Source organism: Schistocerca nitens, chromosome 2 (assembly GCF_023898315.1).
Source record: "Schistocerca nitens isolate TAMUIC-IGC-003100 chromosome 2, iqSchNite1.1, whole genome shotgun sequence".
NCBI classification, from domain to species: Eukaryota; Metazoa; Arthropoda; class Insecta; order Orthoptera; family Acrididae; genus Schistocerca; species Schistocerca nitens.
Window position 1 is genome coordinate 781,307,323 of NC_064615.1, and position 16,381 is coordinate 781,323,703.

The 16,381-nt window shown below is 39.2% G+C and overlaps 1 protein-coding gene across 6 annotated transcripts in view; it reads left to right on the forward strand.

The window, feature by feature from the left end:
* Positions 1 to 7,544, forward strand: part of LOC126237031 (protein PALS2) — a 398,888-nt gene extending 391,344 nt beyond the window's left edge. For 5 of the 6 annotated variants that reach the window (XM_049946786.1, XM_049946788.1, XM_049946787.1 and 2 more), the window contains 2 exons: positions 5,414 to 5,488; positions 5,607 to 7,544. In XM_049946786.1, coding sequence (XP_049802743.1) covers positions 5,414 to 5,488; positions 5,607 to 5,783 — 252 coding nt within the window. In that variant the 3' untranslated portion in view covers positions 5,784 to 7,544. The remainder of the gene's footprint in view (positions 1 to 5,413; positions 5,489 to 5,606) is intronic. The other variant, XM_049946789.1, reaches the window with a different exon arrangement.
* The last annotated feature ends 8,837 nt before the right edge of the window (positions 7,545 to 16,381 follow it).

The window sequence follows — 16,381 nt, forward strand, 5'->3', positions numbered from 1 at the left end:
GTGAAAGGAAGTGCTCCATCGCAGCGAGGCCCTGGACGTGCGGAATATTTGTGTATAAGGAAGTGGCATCAATGGTTACAAGGATGGTTTCCGGGAGTAACAGATTGGGTAAGGATTCCAGGCGTTCGAGAAAGTGGTTGGTGTCTTTGATGAAGGTTGGGAGACTGCATGTAATGGGTTGAAGGTGTTGATCTACATAGGCAGAGATACGTTCTGTGGGGGCTTGGTAACCAGCTACAATGGGGCGGCCGGGATGATTGGGTTTGTGGATTTTAGGAAGAAGGTAGAAGGTAGGGGTGCGGGGTGTCAGTGGGGTCAGGAGGTTGATGGAGTCAGGTGAAAGGTTTTGCAGGGGGCCTAAGGTTCTGAGGATTCCTTGAAGCTCCGCCTGGACATCGGGAATGGGGTTACCTTGGCAAACTTTGTATGTGGTGTTGTCTGAAAGCTGACGCAGTCCCTCAGCCACATACTCCCGATGATCAAGTACCACGGTCGTGGAACCTTTGTCCGCCGGAAGAATGACGATGGATCGGTCAGCCTTCATATCACGGATAGCCTGGGCTTCAGCAGTGGTGATGTTGGGAGTAGGATTAAGGATTTTTAAGAAGGATTGAGATGCAATGCTGGAAGTCAGAAATTCCTGGAAGGTTTGGAGAGGGTGATTTTGAGGAAGAGGAGGTGGGTCCCACTGCGACGGTGGACGGAACTGTTCCAGGCAGGGTTCAATTTGGATAGTGTTTTGGGGAGTTGGATCATTAGGAGTAGGATTAGGATCATTTTTCTTCGTGGCAAAGTGATATTTCCAGCAGAGAGTACAGGTGTAGGACAATAAATCTTTGACGAGGGCTGTTTGTTTGAATCTGGGAGCCCTCGTCAAAGATTTATTGTCCTACACCCGTACTCTCTGCTGGAAATATCACTTTGCCACGAAGAAAAATGATCCTGATCCTACTCCTAATGATCCAACTCCCCAAAACACTATCCAAATTGAACCCTGCCTGGAACAGTTCCGTCCTCCGTCGCAGCGGGACCCACCTCCTCTTCCTCAAAATCACCCTCTCCAAACCTTCCAGGAATTTCTGACTTCCAGCCTTGCATCTCAATCCTTCTTAAAAAACCTTAATCCTACTCCCAACATCACCACTGCTGAAGCCCAGGCTATCCGTGATCTGAAGGCTGACCGATCCATCGTCATTCTTCCGGCGGACAAGGGTTCCACGACCGTGGTACTTGATCGTCGGGAGTATGTGGCTGAGGGACTGCGTCAGCTTTCAGACAACACCACATACAAAGTTTGCCAAGGTAACCCCATTCCCGATGTCCAGGCGGAGCTTCAAGGAATCCTCAGAACCTTAGGCCCCCTGCAAAACCTTTCACCTGACTCCATCAACCTCCTGACCCCACTGACACCCCGCACCCCTACCTTCTACCTTCTTCCTAAAATCCACAAACCCAATCATCCCGGCCGCCCCATTGTAGCTGGTTACCAAGCCCCCACAGAACGTATCTCTGCCTACGTAGATCAACACCTTCAACCCATTACATGCAGTCTCCCATCCTTCATCAAAGACACCAACCACTTTCTCGAACACCTGGAATCCTTACCCAATCTGTTACTCCCGGAAACCATCCTTGTAACCATTGATGCCACTTCCTTATACACAAATATTCCACACGTCCAGGGCCTCGCTGCGATGGAGCACTTCCTTTCACGCCGATCACCTGCCACCCTACCTAAAACCTCTTTCCTCATCACCTTAGCCAGCTTCATCTTGACCCACAACTTCTTCACTTTTGAAGGCCAGACATACCAACAATTAAAGGGAACAGCCATGGGTACCAGGATGGCCCCCTCGTACGCCAACCTATTCGTGGGTCGCTTAGAGGAAGCCTTCTTGGTTACCCAGGCCTGCCAACCCAAAGTTTGGTACAGATTTATTGATGACATCTTCATGATCTGGACTCACAGTGAAGAAGAACTTCAGAATTTCCTCTCCAACCTCAATTCCTTTGGTTCCATCAGATTCACCTGGTCCTACTCCAAATCCCATGCCACTTTCCTTGACGTTGACCTCCACCTGTCCAATGGCCAGCTTCACTCGTCCGTCCACATCAAACCCACCAACAAGCAACAGTACCTGCATTATGACAGCTGCCACCCATTCCACATCAAACGGTCCCTTCCCTACAGCCTAGGTCTTTGTGGCAAACGAATCTGCTCCAGTCCGGAATCCCTGAACCATTACACCAACAACCTGACAACAGCTTTCGCATCCTTAACTACCCTCCCGACCTGGTACAGAAGCAAATAACCAGAGCCACTTCCTCATCTCTTCAAACCCAGAACCTCCCACAGAAGAACCCCAAAAGTGCCCCACTTGGGACAGGATACTTTCCGGGACTGGATCAGACTCTGAATGTGGCTCTCCTTCGTAACCTCTTAGTTCATCCCTATGAAATCCCCAAACCACCTTCCCTACCCTCTGGCTCCTATCCTTGTAACCGCCCCCGGTGTAAACCCTGTCCCATGCACCCTCCCACCACCACCTACTCCAGTCCTGTAACCCGGAAGGTGTACACGATCAAAGGCAGAGCCACGTGTGAAAGCACTCACGTGATTTACCAACTGACCTGCCTACACTGTGATGCATTCTATGTGGGAATGACCAGCAACAAACTGTCCATTCGCATGAATGGACACAGGCAGACAGTGTTTGTTGGTAATGAGGATCACCCTGTGGCTAAACATGCCTTGGTGCACGGCCAGCACATCTTGGCACAGTGTTACACCGTCCGGGTTATCTGGACACTTCCCACCAACACCAACCTATCCGAACTCCGGAGATGGGAACTTGCCCTTCAGTATATCCTCTCTTCTCGTTATCCGCCAGGCCTCAACCTCCGCTAATTTCAAGTTGCCGCCGCTCATACCTCACCTGTCATTCAACAACATCTTTGCCTCTGTACTTCTGCCTCAACTGACATCTCTGCCGAATCTCTTTGCCTTTACAAATGTCTGCTTGTGTCTGTGTATGTGTGGTTGGATATGGGTGTGTGTGCAAGTGTATACCTGTCCTTTTTTCCCCCTAAGGTAAGTCTTTCCGCTCCCGGGATTGGAATGACTCCTTACCCTCCCCCTTAAAACCCACATCCTTTCGTCTTTCCCTCTCCTTCCCTCTTTCCTGATGAGGCAACAGTTTGTTGCGAAAGCTTGAAATTTTGTGTGTGTGTTGTGTGTTTTTTATTGTGCCTATCTACCAGCGCTTTCCCGTTTGGTAAGTCATGGTATCTTTGTTATATATATATATATATATATATATATATATATATATATATATATAGAGGGAAACATTCCACGTAGGAAAAATATATCTAAAAACAAAGATGATGTGACTTACCAAATGAAAGTGCTAGCAGGTCGACAGACACACAAACAAACACAAACATACACACAAAATTCAAGATTTCGCAACAAACTGTTGCCTCATCAGGAAAGAGGGAAGGAGAGGGAAAGACGAAAGGATGTGGGTTTTAGGGAGAGGGTAAGGAGTCATTCCAATCCCGGGAGCGGAAAGACTTACCTTAGGGGGGAAAAAAAGGACGGGTATACACTCGCGCACACACACACATATCCATCCACACATATACAGACACAAGACCCACATCCTTTCGTCTTTCCCTCTCCTTCCCTCTTTCCTGATGAGGCAACAGTTTGTTGCGAAAGCTTGAATTTGTGTGTATGTTTGTGTTTGTTTGTGTGTCTGTCGACCTGCCAGCACTTTCATTTGGTAAGTCACATTATCTTTGTGTATATATATATATATATATATATATATATATATATATATATATATACCAAACAAAAGCGCTGGCAGGTCGATAGACACACAAACAAACACAAATATACACACAAAATTCAAGCTTTCGCAATAAACTGTTGCCTCATCAGGAAAGAGGGGAAGGAGAGGGAAAGACGAAAGGATGTGGGTTTTAAGGGAGAGGATAAGGAGTCATTCCAATCCCGGGAGCGGAAAGACTTACCTTAGGGGGAAAAAAGGACAGGTATACACTCGCGCGCACACACACACATATCCATCCACACATACAGACACAAGCAGACATATTTGAATTCCACGTAGAATGTTTCCCTCTGTTATATTTATATATATATATATACAAAGATGATGTGACTATATATATATATATATATATATATATATATATATATATATATATATATATATAAAGATGATGTGACTTACCAAACGAAAGTGCTGGCAGGTCGATAGACACACAAACAAACGCAAACATACACACGAAATTCTAGCTTTCGCAACCGACGGTTGCTCTTTCCTGACGAAGCAACCGTCTGTTGCAAAAGCTAGAATTTTGTGTGTATCTTTGTGTTTGTTTGTGTGTCTATCGAACTGCCAGCGCTTTCGTTTGGTAAGTCACATCATCTTTGTGCCCATATCAACATGATGGCAATTTCAAGTATGTAGTGACTATTGCAAATCTTATGGCAATGTTCACTATTGCAAATCTTATGGCAATGTTCTTTGGTGTAGTTCGATTGATGCATATAAATTACAGTTAAGAAGAGAGGAGTATTGCTATAGAAATGACCTCGATGTACTATCAGATAGGTTTCCATGCTCACATAGTTGAATGCCAATCATATTCTCAAACTCCTTTCCACCTATACAACTTTCACTACTTCATTGATAAGTTTACACATATTTCAGGATGATCGAATGGTGTCATCTCATTAATAGGTAAGGTCAGGTTAACTTATTTCCATTATCATTGCATGTTAAATTTTAAACAGACTGACTTGTTTGTTGTTTTTGTTGTTGTAGATTTATCATGATTTGCTTATGGGATTAAATTTTGTGGCATGTTATACAAGTGAAATATTTTGGCTTTGATAATAGCTACTGAAAATTCCATACCTTTGTTCTACATAAAGATAAAAAGTGTCAGTATTTGTTTTGGCCTCATATGACATCTAAAACATACCATTTTAATATTGCTTAGATATATCCTACAAACCTCTTTCTATTGTGTCAAGATCTCAGTAACTTCAAAATCAATTCCCTTTAGATCCTATTTTTATGAATGATTTGCTGCTGCAGTGAAATTTTGCTTCTGTTTGTAGCATTTACTTGATAGTGATTTATGATATTTTATCATAAATCCCCAACTTCAAAAAGGATTGAATTATGTTTTACATATAGAAATGTCTAATTGTACCTGCTTGTGGAATGAGTAGTACTGAATAGATGTCAATGATATTGGCATGAGAGATGTGTGCAACATGCATTTTATTATTTAGCAGTATATGTAAAGTATGGCATTTTTATTTTAAATGTTTGTTGAATATTTTTGTTTCATATTTATGTTGCATGTTCAGTTTGATCGGGCAAGTTCCATTAGGTACAGTTCTCGAAGAGCAAGAACTTTAGAATCGTTAGCTTCACTGTATGAGGTAAGTATCCCTCATGTTATTTGTGAAATTTGTCTTATCCTGAGAGTAATATAATTATTGTTAGCTACAGTAAAGAGTATAAAATTGTAGCTTTCTGATTGTGTGTGTTTCTTTTAAGGAAGAGGACCTGCGTCAGACTCTGGAGGAAAGTGCTCGTCTTCAAAGAACTTACGAGAAATATATTGATCTTACCATTATAAATGAAGACTTTGATGGTACATTCCGAAAGGTTATTGAAGCACTGGAAGTCCTGAGCACAGAACATCAGTGGGTACCAGTAAACTGGGTGTACTGAAGTATGAAGTATCTGTAATTTCAGAATTTCTTGTTTTCGTCTGTTTTTATTGCTCATACAAACCATTTTGATTGTTAATTTGAGCAAAGTGACACTTGACCTGTTTTAAAACAAGAAAACATTTCGAGAATGTTTGGTGCTTGTTAGTAACAGTGCTTGTGGACAAACATCCAAATGCCTGACATTGTTCAGAATGGTCTGAGAATCTCAGTACCTTTATAAGCAAGGTAAGTTATTTGCAAGTGTATTGTAGGGGACGGAATATGACATGAAGTGTGTCTCTGGTTTCATTCCCTTTTTATTTTGTTCATATACTGCCACGTTATTTTAAATTGAAGATATAATGTTTTTTTCTTCATATTATTGTATTACACTAGTGTCTAATGTAAGTTTTGTTTTCTGTTATTTGATGTGTGCATAAATTTGTCAGAGTTAAAAGCTGTGGTTGTGTGCACCTTCTAAAAGAAAATGGTCTTTCCATGTCACTGACATTTAACCTTTTAGTAACTCCTAAAAAAATTAAAACTATGTCCTGAGCCAGGAATCCAGATATGTAAAGTTTGTTCAGTTGGTAGAAATTTGCCTGTAAAAGGTGAAAATAGATCTAGTCCTGGTCTGGTACACAGTTTTAATCTCTGTAGATAGTATCATTACGGCACATACTCCACTGCAGAGTGAAACATTCTTTAACTGTAATGTACTTACCTTGCAATGAACAATAATGTTTACAGTTGTGTGTTTACAGTTGTGATATTAAAATTGTTGTAAAATTGTTCTTTTGTGAAATTGCTCTTACAGCTTACTTTTTAACACTTCCTTGTTGACAAAAAGGTGTGTCTGAGTCTGACCCATTCTTGACATGAAATTGTAGTGGCACATGTATATCTTTTGATTTCCAATCACACAAGATGTTCATGCACATTGTGTGACATTTAAGTTGCACATAAGCGAATGTGTTCATATGAAAATAAAATTATAAAGTATTCATTCATAAGATCTCTGACTATGTATTATTATATGACATGGCTTTCTGCTTGTTCACATATGTTTATCACTTATAATGAGAGTTAATAATGTCATAAAAGGGATCATTTTCCCACTAGTTTGTATCAAATTTGTGATGTGATACATGCCATCAATTGAAACATTCCATCGCTGTGATATTCATTTCTAGATTTTTTGTAAGATTAAAATGAAGTTTTTTAAGAAAAGTATAACTTATAGTGTCTTTCATCATACTGTTGCTGCATTTTATTTTTATGCACAAAAGATGTTGCAGTGTTTTGTGTGTTGCTCATCTACTGATATTGAAAAAAATTAATAATTTTGTTTGTGTGAGTCATTGTTTTCAGATATTTTTATTTTATGGATTTGTATAGTTTTTCATTTAGAACACACACATAATCTATTACTCATCTACTTAGGTACAGTCTTTCGTTCCTTTTACCAAAAGAGAAGAGGAGTTGAGAATAGTTTGCACATTGCTACTTCTATTTGTTGAATATGTATTACTTGAAAACTGTTTGCGTCTGTAGATGTAGAAACAGTAGAAACTAACCCGTCCATGTGTTCAGGGAGAAAAATAGTATTGAAGGTAATGTATTTTATGTGCTTCATTGAAGTGATGTTAAGCAGCTACATGTACTGTTTTAAAATTACATTAAAAGACATGTTTTATGTAAATTATAGCAGAGCTGTATACTGCAAAAACTGTTCTTATATATATTTAAAATGTCAAATAAAAGTACTTTACATTTTTAATCTACTTCTTTTTATTGCAATATAGTACACATCCCAAAAAGATTATTTTTCCTGTTTTCTATATGTCAATAAGAGGAGAGGAATGGTGGAATAGGCAAAGCTAGTCATTAGCACTTAGTGAAGTTCTGATTTCCATGCACGCGCAGGGAGGAGGAGAGGGTGTGTAGCGGTGAGTGCATTCATCCTCTAATAGGGAAAACAAATGTTTATAAACTGAATTACCATGCTTCAATTCATATCAAGTGTAGCCTTGTATCACTGAATGCCTGAACTACATGATGAGTATTCATCTTCATCCACTACATGGTAAGTATTTCAGGGGCTGATGATTTTTTAGTATTAACAGAGGGACAATATGTATAGAAGGTACTTAAGTGTATGGGAAGCTCTTGCTGTTTATCAAACAAAAGGGTAGATAAAAAGAAAAGCTGCAGTGTAGTCACTGTGAACATTCATCATTAGCAGCGTCAACATTACTTTTTCTCCATGCATTAAAGGGTTACATATCCTACCAAGTATTCTCATTTTTTAATTTAAACATTGTTCACTGATCTATGCTGCTTATTTCACCAAGTGGTAGTAACAACTGAATGAGTAAAGGGAGTCTCTCACCATGCAGACATAGCGTTCTGCAATGGATAAACCCACAACCAAGAAGATGAATAATACACACGTTATTTTGAATGTGTTTTCTTTTTACCACACACTGGTGCTTTCTCTCCTCTGTACAACATAAGTTTTCCCTGTGTTTCATTTGTAGAAACATAAGTTTATTGATACCATTGTTTATGTTAAACTTGCAGTTCCATAACCATTTAGGCAGTGGTATTATCCACATATAATACTAACCACATTGTAATTCATTAATTCTGTTCCAGCTGCTACATATATGATCAGTAAAAATAGATGTCATGTGACTAGGGCATCCTGTTGGGTAGACCGTTCACCAGGTGCAATCTTTCGATTTGATGCCACTTCGGTGACTTGCGTGTCGATGGGGATGAAATGATGATGATTAGGACAACACAACACCCAGTCCCTGAACGGAGAAAATCTCTGACCCAGCTGGGAATTGAACCCGGGCCCTTAGGATTGACATTCTGTCACGCTGACCACTCAGCTCCTGGGGGCAGACACATGATCAGTGAAATAGTATTGTCAATAATTGTACTGTGTTACTTCTAGTTTACACTGAAAGTCAAAGTTACAATTAAACATTAGAAAATTGCTTCTGGTATTTTCTGAAGTTTTTAACTCTCACAGCTAAGAAAAATTAATTAAAATTCTCAACTTCATTGTAACAACTGCTGAATTGTTGGGAAAGAACTGATGACTCACTTGCAATTGCATTACAACATAGTACATCTCATTATCTGGTAAAAAATTTGTGTTGACTCAAAATCCACATTAACCTTGTTAATTTCAAATTGATAGTCACCCTTTTTACTTTTCAAATATGATTCATATTAGGACACATACATATTTAGAACACCCTTCCCTACAATGTTTTTTGATACTTCATTTAACGTAAGATGCCTCAAACGTTACACGTTCGACACATCCATCCTATTGTTTGTAATTTTTAGTAGTTATTCGTATTATGTAAGAAGTTTTACCTACCATTAAGGTATATCTTGATTTGTCCATTTTGATACACCATATTTACCAGAGTAGAAATGGTATGATTGTGTGGCATTATTGGTAAAGAACCCTGTCTGGGATTGTTTGGCTGCATGATGCAAATTATTTATTTGATGCCTCTTCAACAACTTGCTCATTGATGAAGATGAAATGCAATAGGACAACACAAACGTCCAGGCTCCAAGTGAAGAAAATCTCTGACCAGACCACTAATTGAACCCAGGACCTTGTGATCTAGTTGCAGTAGCACTAACCAGTAGACCCTGAGCTCCAGATATCAAAGTGTAAGACAGCTCTAAATATAAGACGAGGACACCCCCCCCCCCCTTCCCCACCCCATCCTTCTTTAAATAACACATTCTGGCTGATCAAAATTACAAACAGTTTTATCAGTATTAAGTTTCTACCTAAAGAAGTTAGCATTATGCCATTTCAAAATCAAAACTTGTACCATTTCTTGTCTGTGTAGATTTTGATAATGATAATATAAGGGGAAATAAAATAAACGAAAGCCGGCCGCTGTGGCCGAGCGGTTCTAGGCACTTCAGTTCGGAACCACGCGGCTGCTACAGTCGCAGGTTCGAATCCTGCCTCGGGCATGGATGTGTGTGATGTCCTTATGTTAGTTAGGTTTAGGTAGTTCTAAGTCTAGGGGACTGATGACCTCAGATGTTAAGTCCAATAGTGCTTAGAGCCATTTGAACCATTTTTTAAAATAAACGAAAGAAATATTTTACATTAATTATTATCTTCACTTCCTTATTTGCTTACTATCTAAGCCAGTTGTTGTGGTATCATTATTTTTAACTATCATCACCATCAGGTCTCACTATCTTCATTTGTAAGCCTACTGGCGCCTCTTCCTTCCTGACACTTCTCTCACACTATCTCACCTTCTAAGTCATCAAAAGCACTGTATATGCAGCACTTTTTGAATCATTTATGATAGATTCACTTGAGATTTTGTCCCTGGCAGTAAGAATTCACTGGCCCAGCATGGATACAGAGGGATACTGTAACTTCTTGCCTGGACAGAGGGCATGGCGTCCTTGAGGAAGCAGTTCACTATAAAGCTGTTGTAGTTGAGCCTTAAAGGGCTGTGCAGAACAGAATCCATTACTTCAAGTGGTGAGATAATGCCGCCAGAATTGTGTTGTTCTTTTTGCTATCAGATCCTTAACTTCCTCGGTGAGGCATCCCCTGAAAGAGTCCAGCACCACATTTTCCTTTTTGTAAGCAAATAACCTGGTATTCTATTCCAAACAACCTTCAACCAGTCTAGCTTCAGGTCATTTGTCATCAACCCCTTGTCATGCATCTGAAGAGAAGTCCTCCTGGCAGTTGTTCTTTCAGTAGGGTTTTCGTTTTCAGGGAGGATGATGGATGGGAAAAATTTAACAAAGGACAAATAGTTGATCAGAAATTTAATTATTTCCTAAAAATATTTTTATAACAAAATGTATCTAGTTTTCCTGTACAGTGGATCAGGAACACTGCAGTGAAAACGAAGAGAGAGAGACCAAAATTTGAGATCAAAGTACCTTGTGCCTAGAAGAATACTGGTTTTATACACCAGTGTAGCACTTCATGTGTATTTAGCATAAAAAACTGTACTAAAAGTGATGTGTCTTGGGAACTTTACTCTAATTTGATGTATCACTAAATCTGTATATTTTTGTAATATGCAACTGCAAATACAAGAACCACCAAATATGCCATGTTAGCTTCATAAACACTGAAATCAACATGGTGACTGCTCAGTTTGCTTCTGTTCACTCATTACAGCACAGGATTCATCAGTGAGGTGTCACACACTGAATAAAGGGTGTAATAGAATTACATTTTATAAATTTGGGAGATTGTAGAGAAGGAAATTTTGGAAGTTTTGATGTAACTGCAAATGTAGAAGAAATTTCCAACTGCCAGTAGTGGGCTGTTGAAAATACATGCATCACCTGTATTAAAATGTATAAGGTGAGTTTCTCAGGGAACATTTTCGGCTGGAATTCTTGGACATCACCTTATTAAACACCACGTATTATCAGATCACTTGAATGGTGCATAGTATCTGGACTTTGTGGACACTGCTTACCTGAACTTCTGATGGATGTTCCCATGCAAATGTTCACTAGTTTGTGGTTTCTGAATGATGGTGATACAGTGCACTTTGATTATCAGGACAGGGCATATCTCACAGACAACTTCAGGCAGAGAGCAATTGGAAGGGATGCCGAGCCCTTGGCCTGCGCACTGTCCTAATCTCCCCCCTCTTGAATTCTTCATCTGGTGTTATAAAGAGTTCTGTATGTACTCAACATCAGTAGGAAGAGTGCCTGAGCTTATTGAGCACATCTTTGCAGTATTAGATACCATCAGAGGGAAGTGTGAAACCTTGCACAGAGCAAGAGAAAAGATGGTTCATCATTGCACATTATGTAATGAAACAATGGAAAAATGAGGATGAAATGTAACAGTAGTATGAAAAGGTTAGTTACTGCTCATCATATAATGGAGATGATCAGGGTAAGGATGGGGGATGGTAAAGCATTGCTGCGGGAGCATGCAGGTACAAGGTGGAGAGAGTGTGTGGGTGCAGTCGATATATTATATGGAGGGTGGGGGAGGCGGGTGGGGGGGGGGGGGTTGCGGAAAAGGTGAGAAGTGGTGGAATAGAGGGTTGTGAAGTACTGGAATGGGAACAGGGAGGAGCTAGATGGGTAGGGATAGTGACTAGTGAATGAAATTTGAGGCCAGGAGGGTTAGGGAACATAGGATATATTGCAGGTAGAGTTTGCACCTGCCTAATTCAGAAAAGCTGGTATTGGTGGGAAGGATCCAGGTGCCACAGGGTATGGAACAGTCACTGAAATGACTTCAGAGTATGCAGTTTGAGTGATAAACCACACTAAATATCTTTCTAAAATGAGTCAGTCCTAGAACAGTTTGTCTTTCTGAAGTGTCGAGAAATGCTAAATCACCATGTGAAACCTTTAATCCAAAAAGAACTTAATTTAATGCAGTGAGATAGTTGTAACCAAGACTTACAGGAGACTACTAGCAGTATTGCAAATTTCTTACTGTGTTGTCAAGTAGGCAAGAATCAAATGCTATGCACAAAAAATTAAAGCAATGTCAATGTGAAGTACTATTTGTCATGAAATGAATATGCACTTAAATGTAACAGAAATATGAAAAGTTCATTAAGAAGGTACATTTTACATTGTTGTTGTTGTGGCCTTCAGTCCGAAGACTGGTTTGATGCAACTCTCCAAGCTAGTCTATCCTGTGCAAGCCTCTTCATCTCTGAGCAATTACTGCAACCTACATCCATTTGAATCTGCTTGCTGAGTTCAAGCATTGGTCCCCTTTCAAATTTTTGCCTCCCAAAATTTCTTTCCATACCAAATTGATGATTTCTTGATGTCTCAAGATATCCCCTATCAACCAATCCCTTCCTTTTGTAAGCCTATGCCAGAAATTTCTTGTCTCCCCAATTCTATTCAGTATCTCCTCATTACAAGATCAGTACTTCATTTTTATTGTGGTAATCTATACTGAACTAATAAATGAAGATCATTTTCAGTCAAATCTGTGTACTAAAACTTCCTTCCTCACTGTACTATGATACTGTACCTTACCTTTAGTTCTGAAACACAATGAACAGCCAGGTACAGTACTTCTCCAAATTCCCTGCAGTCACTGAATGTTGCTGATTAGAATAAATGTTTTGTAGGAGGAAAATGATGTCTTCAAATCACAAGAAATTGATGTTCCAAATTTGGGAAATGAAGCATTATACATCTACATCTACATCCATACTCTGCAAGCCACCTGACGGTGTGTGGCGGAGATGTGTTCACTGAAGCATTTTCTGTTCCCACACTGAGGATATTGCAGATAGCAAAAGCTGATTAGCCCATATTCATGTCAAAACAGCATCAGACTTATTCACTACCCTCTGGCCAATATCACTTCTAATGTTGATTTTAGGTTCAGTACTGAAATAGAAGAGTCTCTTGGAAATTAATCAATCACAGATTACACAGTTTCAAAATGTTCATTATGAAACTGACAGCTACAACCTATGTATCCCACCTTGTTTGGACAAGCTCAGGTGGCAACGCTACTTTTGGCAGCAGTTCTCTAAGGGTGGCACATGGTGTGGGGCTTTGTCAAACACTTTCTTGGTGTATGGAATCATTTTATTTACTTCTGGATAACTGCCACACACACCTCAGTGATATGTTGGGTGCATTAGAAAAACAAGTAAAGTGGATTAAATGAGGACAGAATACATCTTAGGGCAGTTGCTAACTTCAGCATGGTGACTGTACCATCTGAATACATAACAAGCACTTGTTCTTCTTGAATTTCCTCAGGCCACAGCACAGATTGTAACTCAATAAACTAACTACTGTCAAGTGATTTGTGCTTTCCAACATTTTGCAGGAAATCAATAATGGCTTTGCTGGTTCTTCTCCATTGAGTTTTCAACAATGAAATTTCCAATGAAACATCCAGCTACATCCCTTGTTTCATCAACGGATATTGATATGTGGTGGTTAAATAGTGCTGCATAATTTTTCCATATTATCAGTTCATCAGGAATGTGTTGGCCACAGTACTTTTGTAGAAATGCGAGATATACACACACTTTAAGTTTGTACCCTGGGGTATTCTGCTGGCAGTCGGTTATCATGTGCCAATTTGCTACAGCACATAGTAAATATCTCACTAAAATTATGCCCTTTCTCTTTGAATACAAGTCAGAATGCACACTAAATAACACTGTTTCTCTTCAAATGCAAGCCAGAATACATACTAAAACTATGAAGTTTCTCTTTGAATGTATGCTGGTATGCAAATAAAATGGACAAAAACGATCACTGAAGGAAGGGACACAGCTGTCTGTTTTCAATTGTTCGTGCTCTGAATCACATAATCTATTCCAGCACTATGAGTGCTTGTAATACACTGTGCAAGTGTAGAGTATGAGGAATTTTTTAGGGGTAGGTGATGTAATGGGGATGCAGCCGAATGGTTAAGCGCACTGATTGACAGTACATCGGCTCTGGTTCAATTCCCACTCCTACCATAATTTTCTTAAGATTTTATTTTATGCCTCATAATGTTAAACAATTCATTATAAGATTTAAATATATTTAAACAATTCAATTTATGTATGTAGAATTAATATATTCAATTTAGTTATGATTACTACCCTTGCAAGTCAAAAGACTATAGATGATGGTAAAAAAGAGTGAGTGTACAAAGAAATTGAATATGAAAGTGTCTTCTGTAGATGGTATGCTAAAGAGGACCTTTTCCAGCACCTCTTTGAAGGAGAAAGTGAGATTTAAAGGGTTAGGTAGATCTACTACAAATGTAAATCTAACAAAAGGAGACTTTGGAATGAGGCAAACTGGTTTGGCTCAAACTATGTGAGGAGAAGCATGTATATATCCCTTTCAAGTTCCTTGAATATTTCACCTGAGTGAGCGGTAGGAAAAGAGGGATTCTGAGCAGGAGTTCACATAAAGGCATGGTAGCCAATGGTGAAACATACTGTCTGCCAAGTTGTGGGCTCAACTTTGATTACCACTGCTGCCATAATTTTTTTTATTCTCACAATGTTAAACAATCAGTTAAAAAAATTAAATATATTTAAACAGTTCAATTAATACATACAAAATTATTATATTCAATTTAGTTATGATTAGTACCTCTGTAAATCCAAAGGGTACAGGCCACCAGATTGTAGCACATTGGTAAAATTTTGCACAAGCTGCATCTGGAATGTTCTCAGGAACCGTAGCACAGCACATACAACAGGAAAACTAGTTTTACGAATTTGGAGTCATTTGCGTCTGTGACAATAACATTTGCTTCTTAGGCAATTGTACTGCTTTATTCTTTGTGTGCACATGGTACTGAGTCAAATGCTTTGCGGAAATCCTAAAATACTGCCCTGATCCAAAACTATCAGTATGCCATGTGAGAAAAGTGCGAGTTTGGTTTCAAATGACTGATGTTTTCTGAATCCGTGCTGATTGACGTGGAGGTCACTCAATTTGAGCTCACAGTATGTTCTAAGATTGTATAACAAATTGATTATAGGATATTAGATGGTAGTTTTCTCAATCACTTCTACCACCCTTCTTGTAAACAGATATGACCTGTCCTTTCTTCAAACTACTGGGCACAGTTTTTTGTTTGACAGATCTACCATAGGTTTTATTTAAAAGAAGTCTTAACTCAGCTGCAAATTCAATATAGCACCTGATAGGGATTCCATTTGACCCTGGAGATTTGTTCAGTTTTAAAAATTTCAACTGTTTCCTAACACTACTGACTCAAATATCTATCTCCCTTATCTTTTCAGTGGCACAAGAATTAAATTGGGGCTGTTCTACTGGGTTTTCCTTTGTAAAACAGAAAACAGAGTTAAGCTTTTCTGCTCCTACCCTCAATTTCAGTTCCTACCTCATTCATGAGTGATTGGACACTAACTTTGGTGCCACAAACAGCATTTACTACATATGGCCAGAATTTCTTTGGATTGTGTGAAAGATCATTTGACAAAACTCTGCTACGGTACTAACTGAAGGCTTCATACACTGTTTGCTTGACAGTGAAACGTGTTTCAGTCAGGATATCTCTACTAATAGACCTATGCTTTGTTTTATGCCTATTATGCAGTTGTCTCTGTTTCTTTAGAAGGTTCTTTATGGTGATGATGGAGAGTCCCTCTCATTATGAATTGTTCTGCTAGGAACACATCTATTCAGTGCATGGCCACCTATTGTTTTAAACTTGAGCCCTAGGTCCTCCACATGCTTTTGCCCTGTGCTCAAAGTTTCAAGTTTCTCACTGAGATATGACACTATTGCTTTTTTATGTAGGTTATTGAATAAATATGTCTTCATATTTATTTTAGTTGCCCTTTGTACTTTGGTAATCATTGTTGCCTTAATTGTGTCATGGTCACTGTTACCAGTTTTGATGAGGACATCCTCAAAGAAGTCAGGTCTGTTTGCTGCCATTAGATCTAAAATATTTTCATCATGAGTGGAGTTCTGAACCGTTTGCTCTAGGTAGTTTTCAGAGAGGGCATTTAGTAATGTTTCACAGTATGTCTTGTCACACCAGCCACTAACAAAACTGTAGTTTTCCCAATAGATTGCTGGGTGATTAAA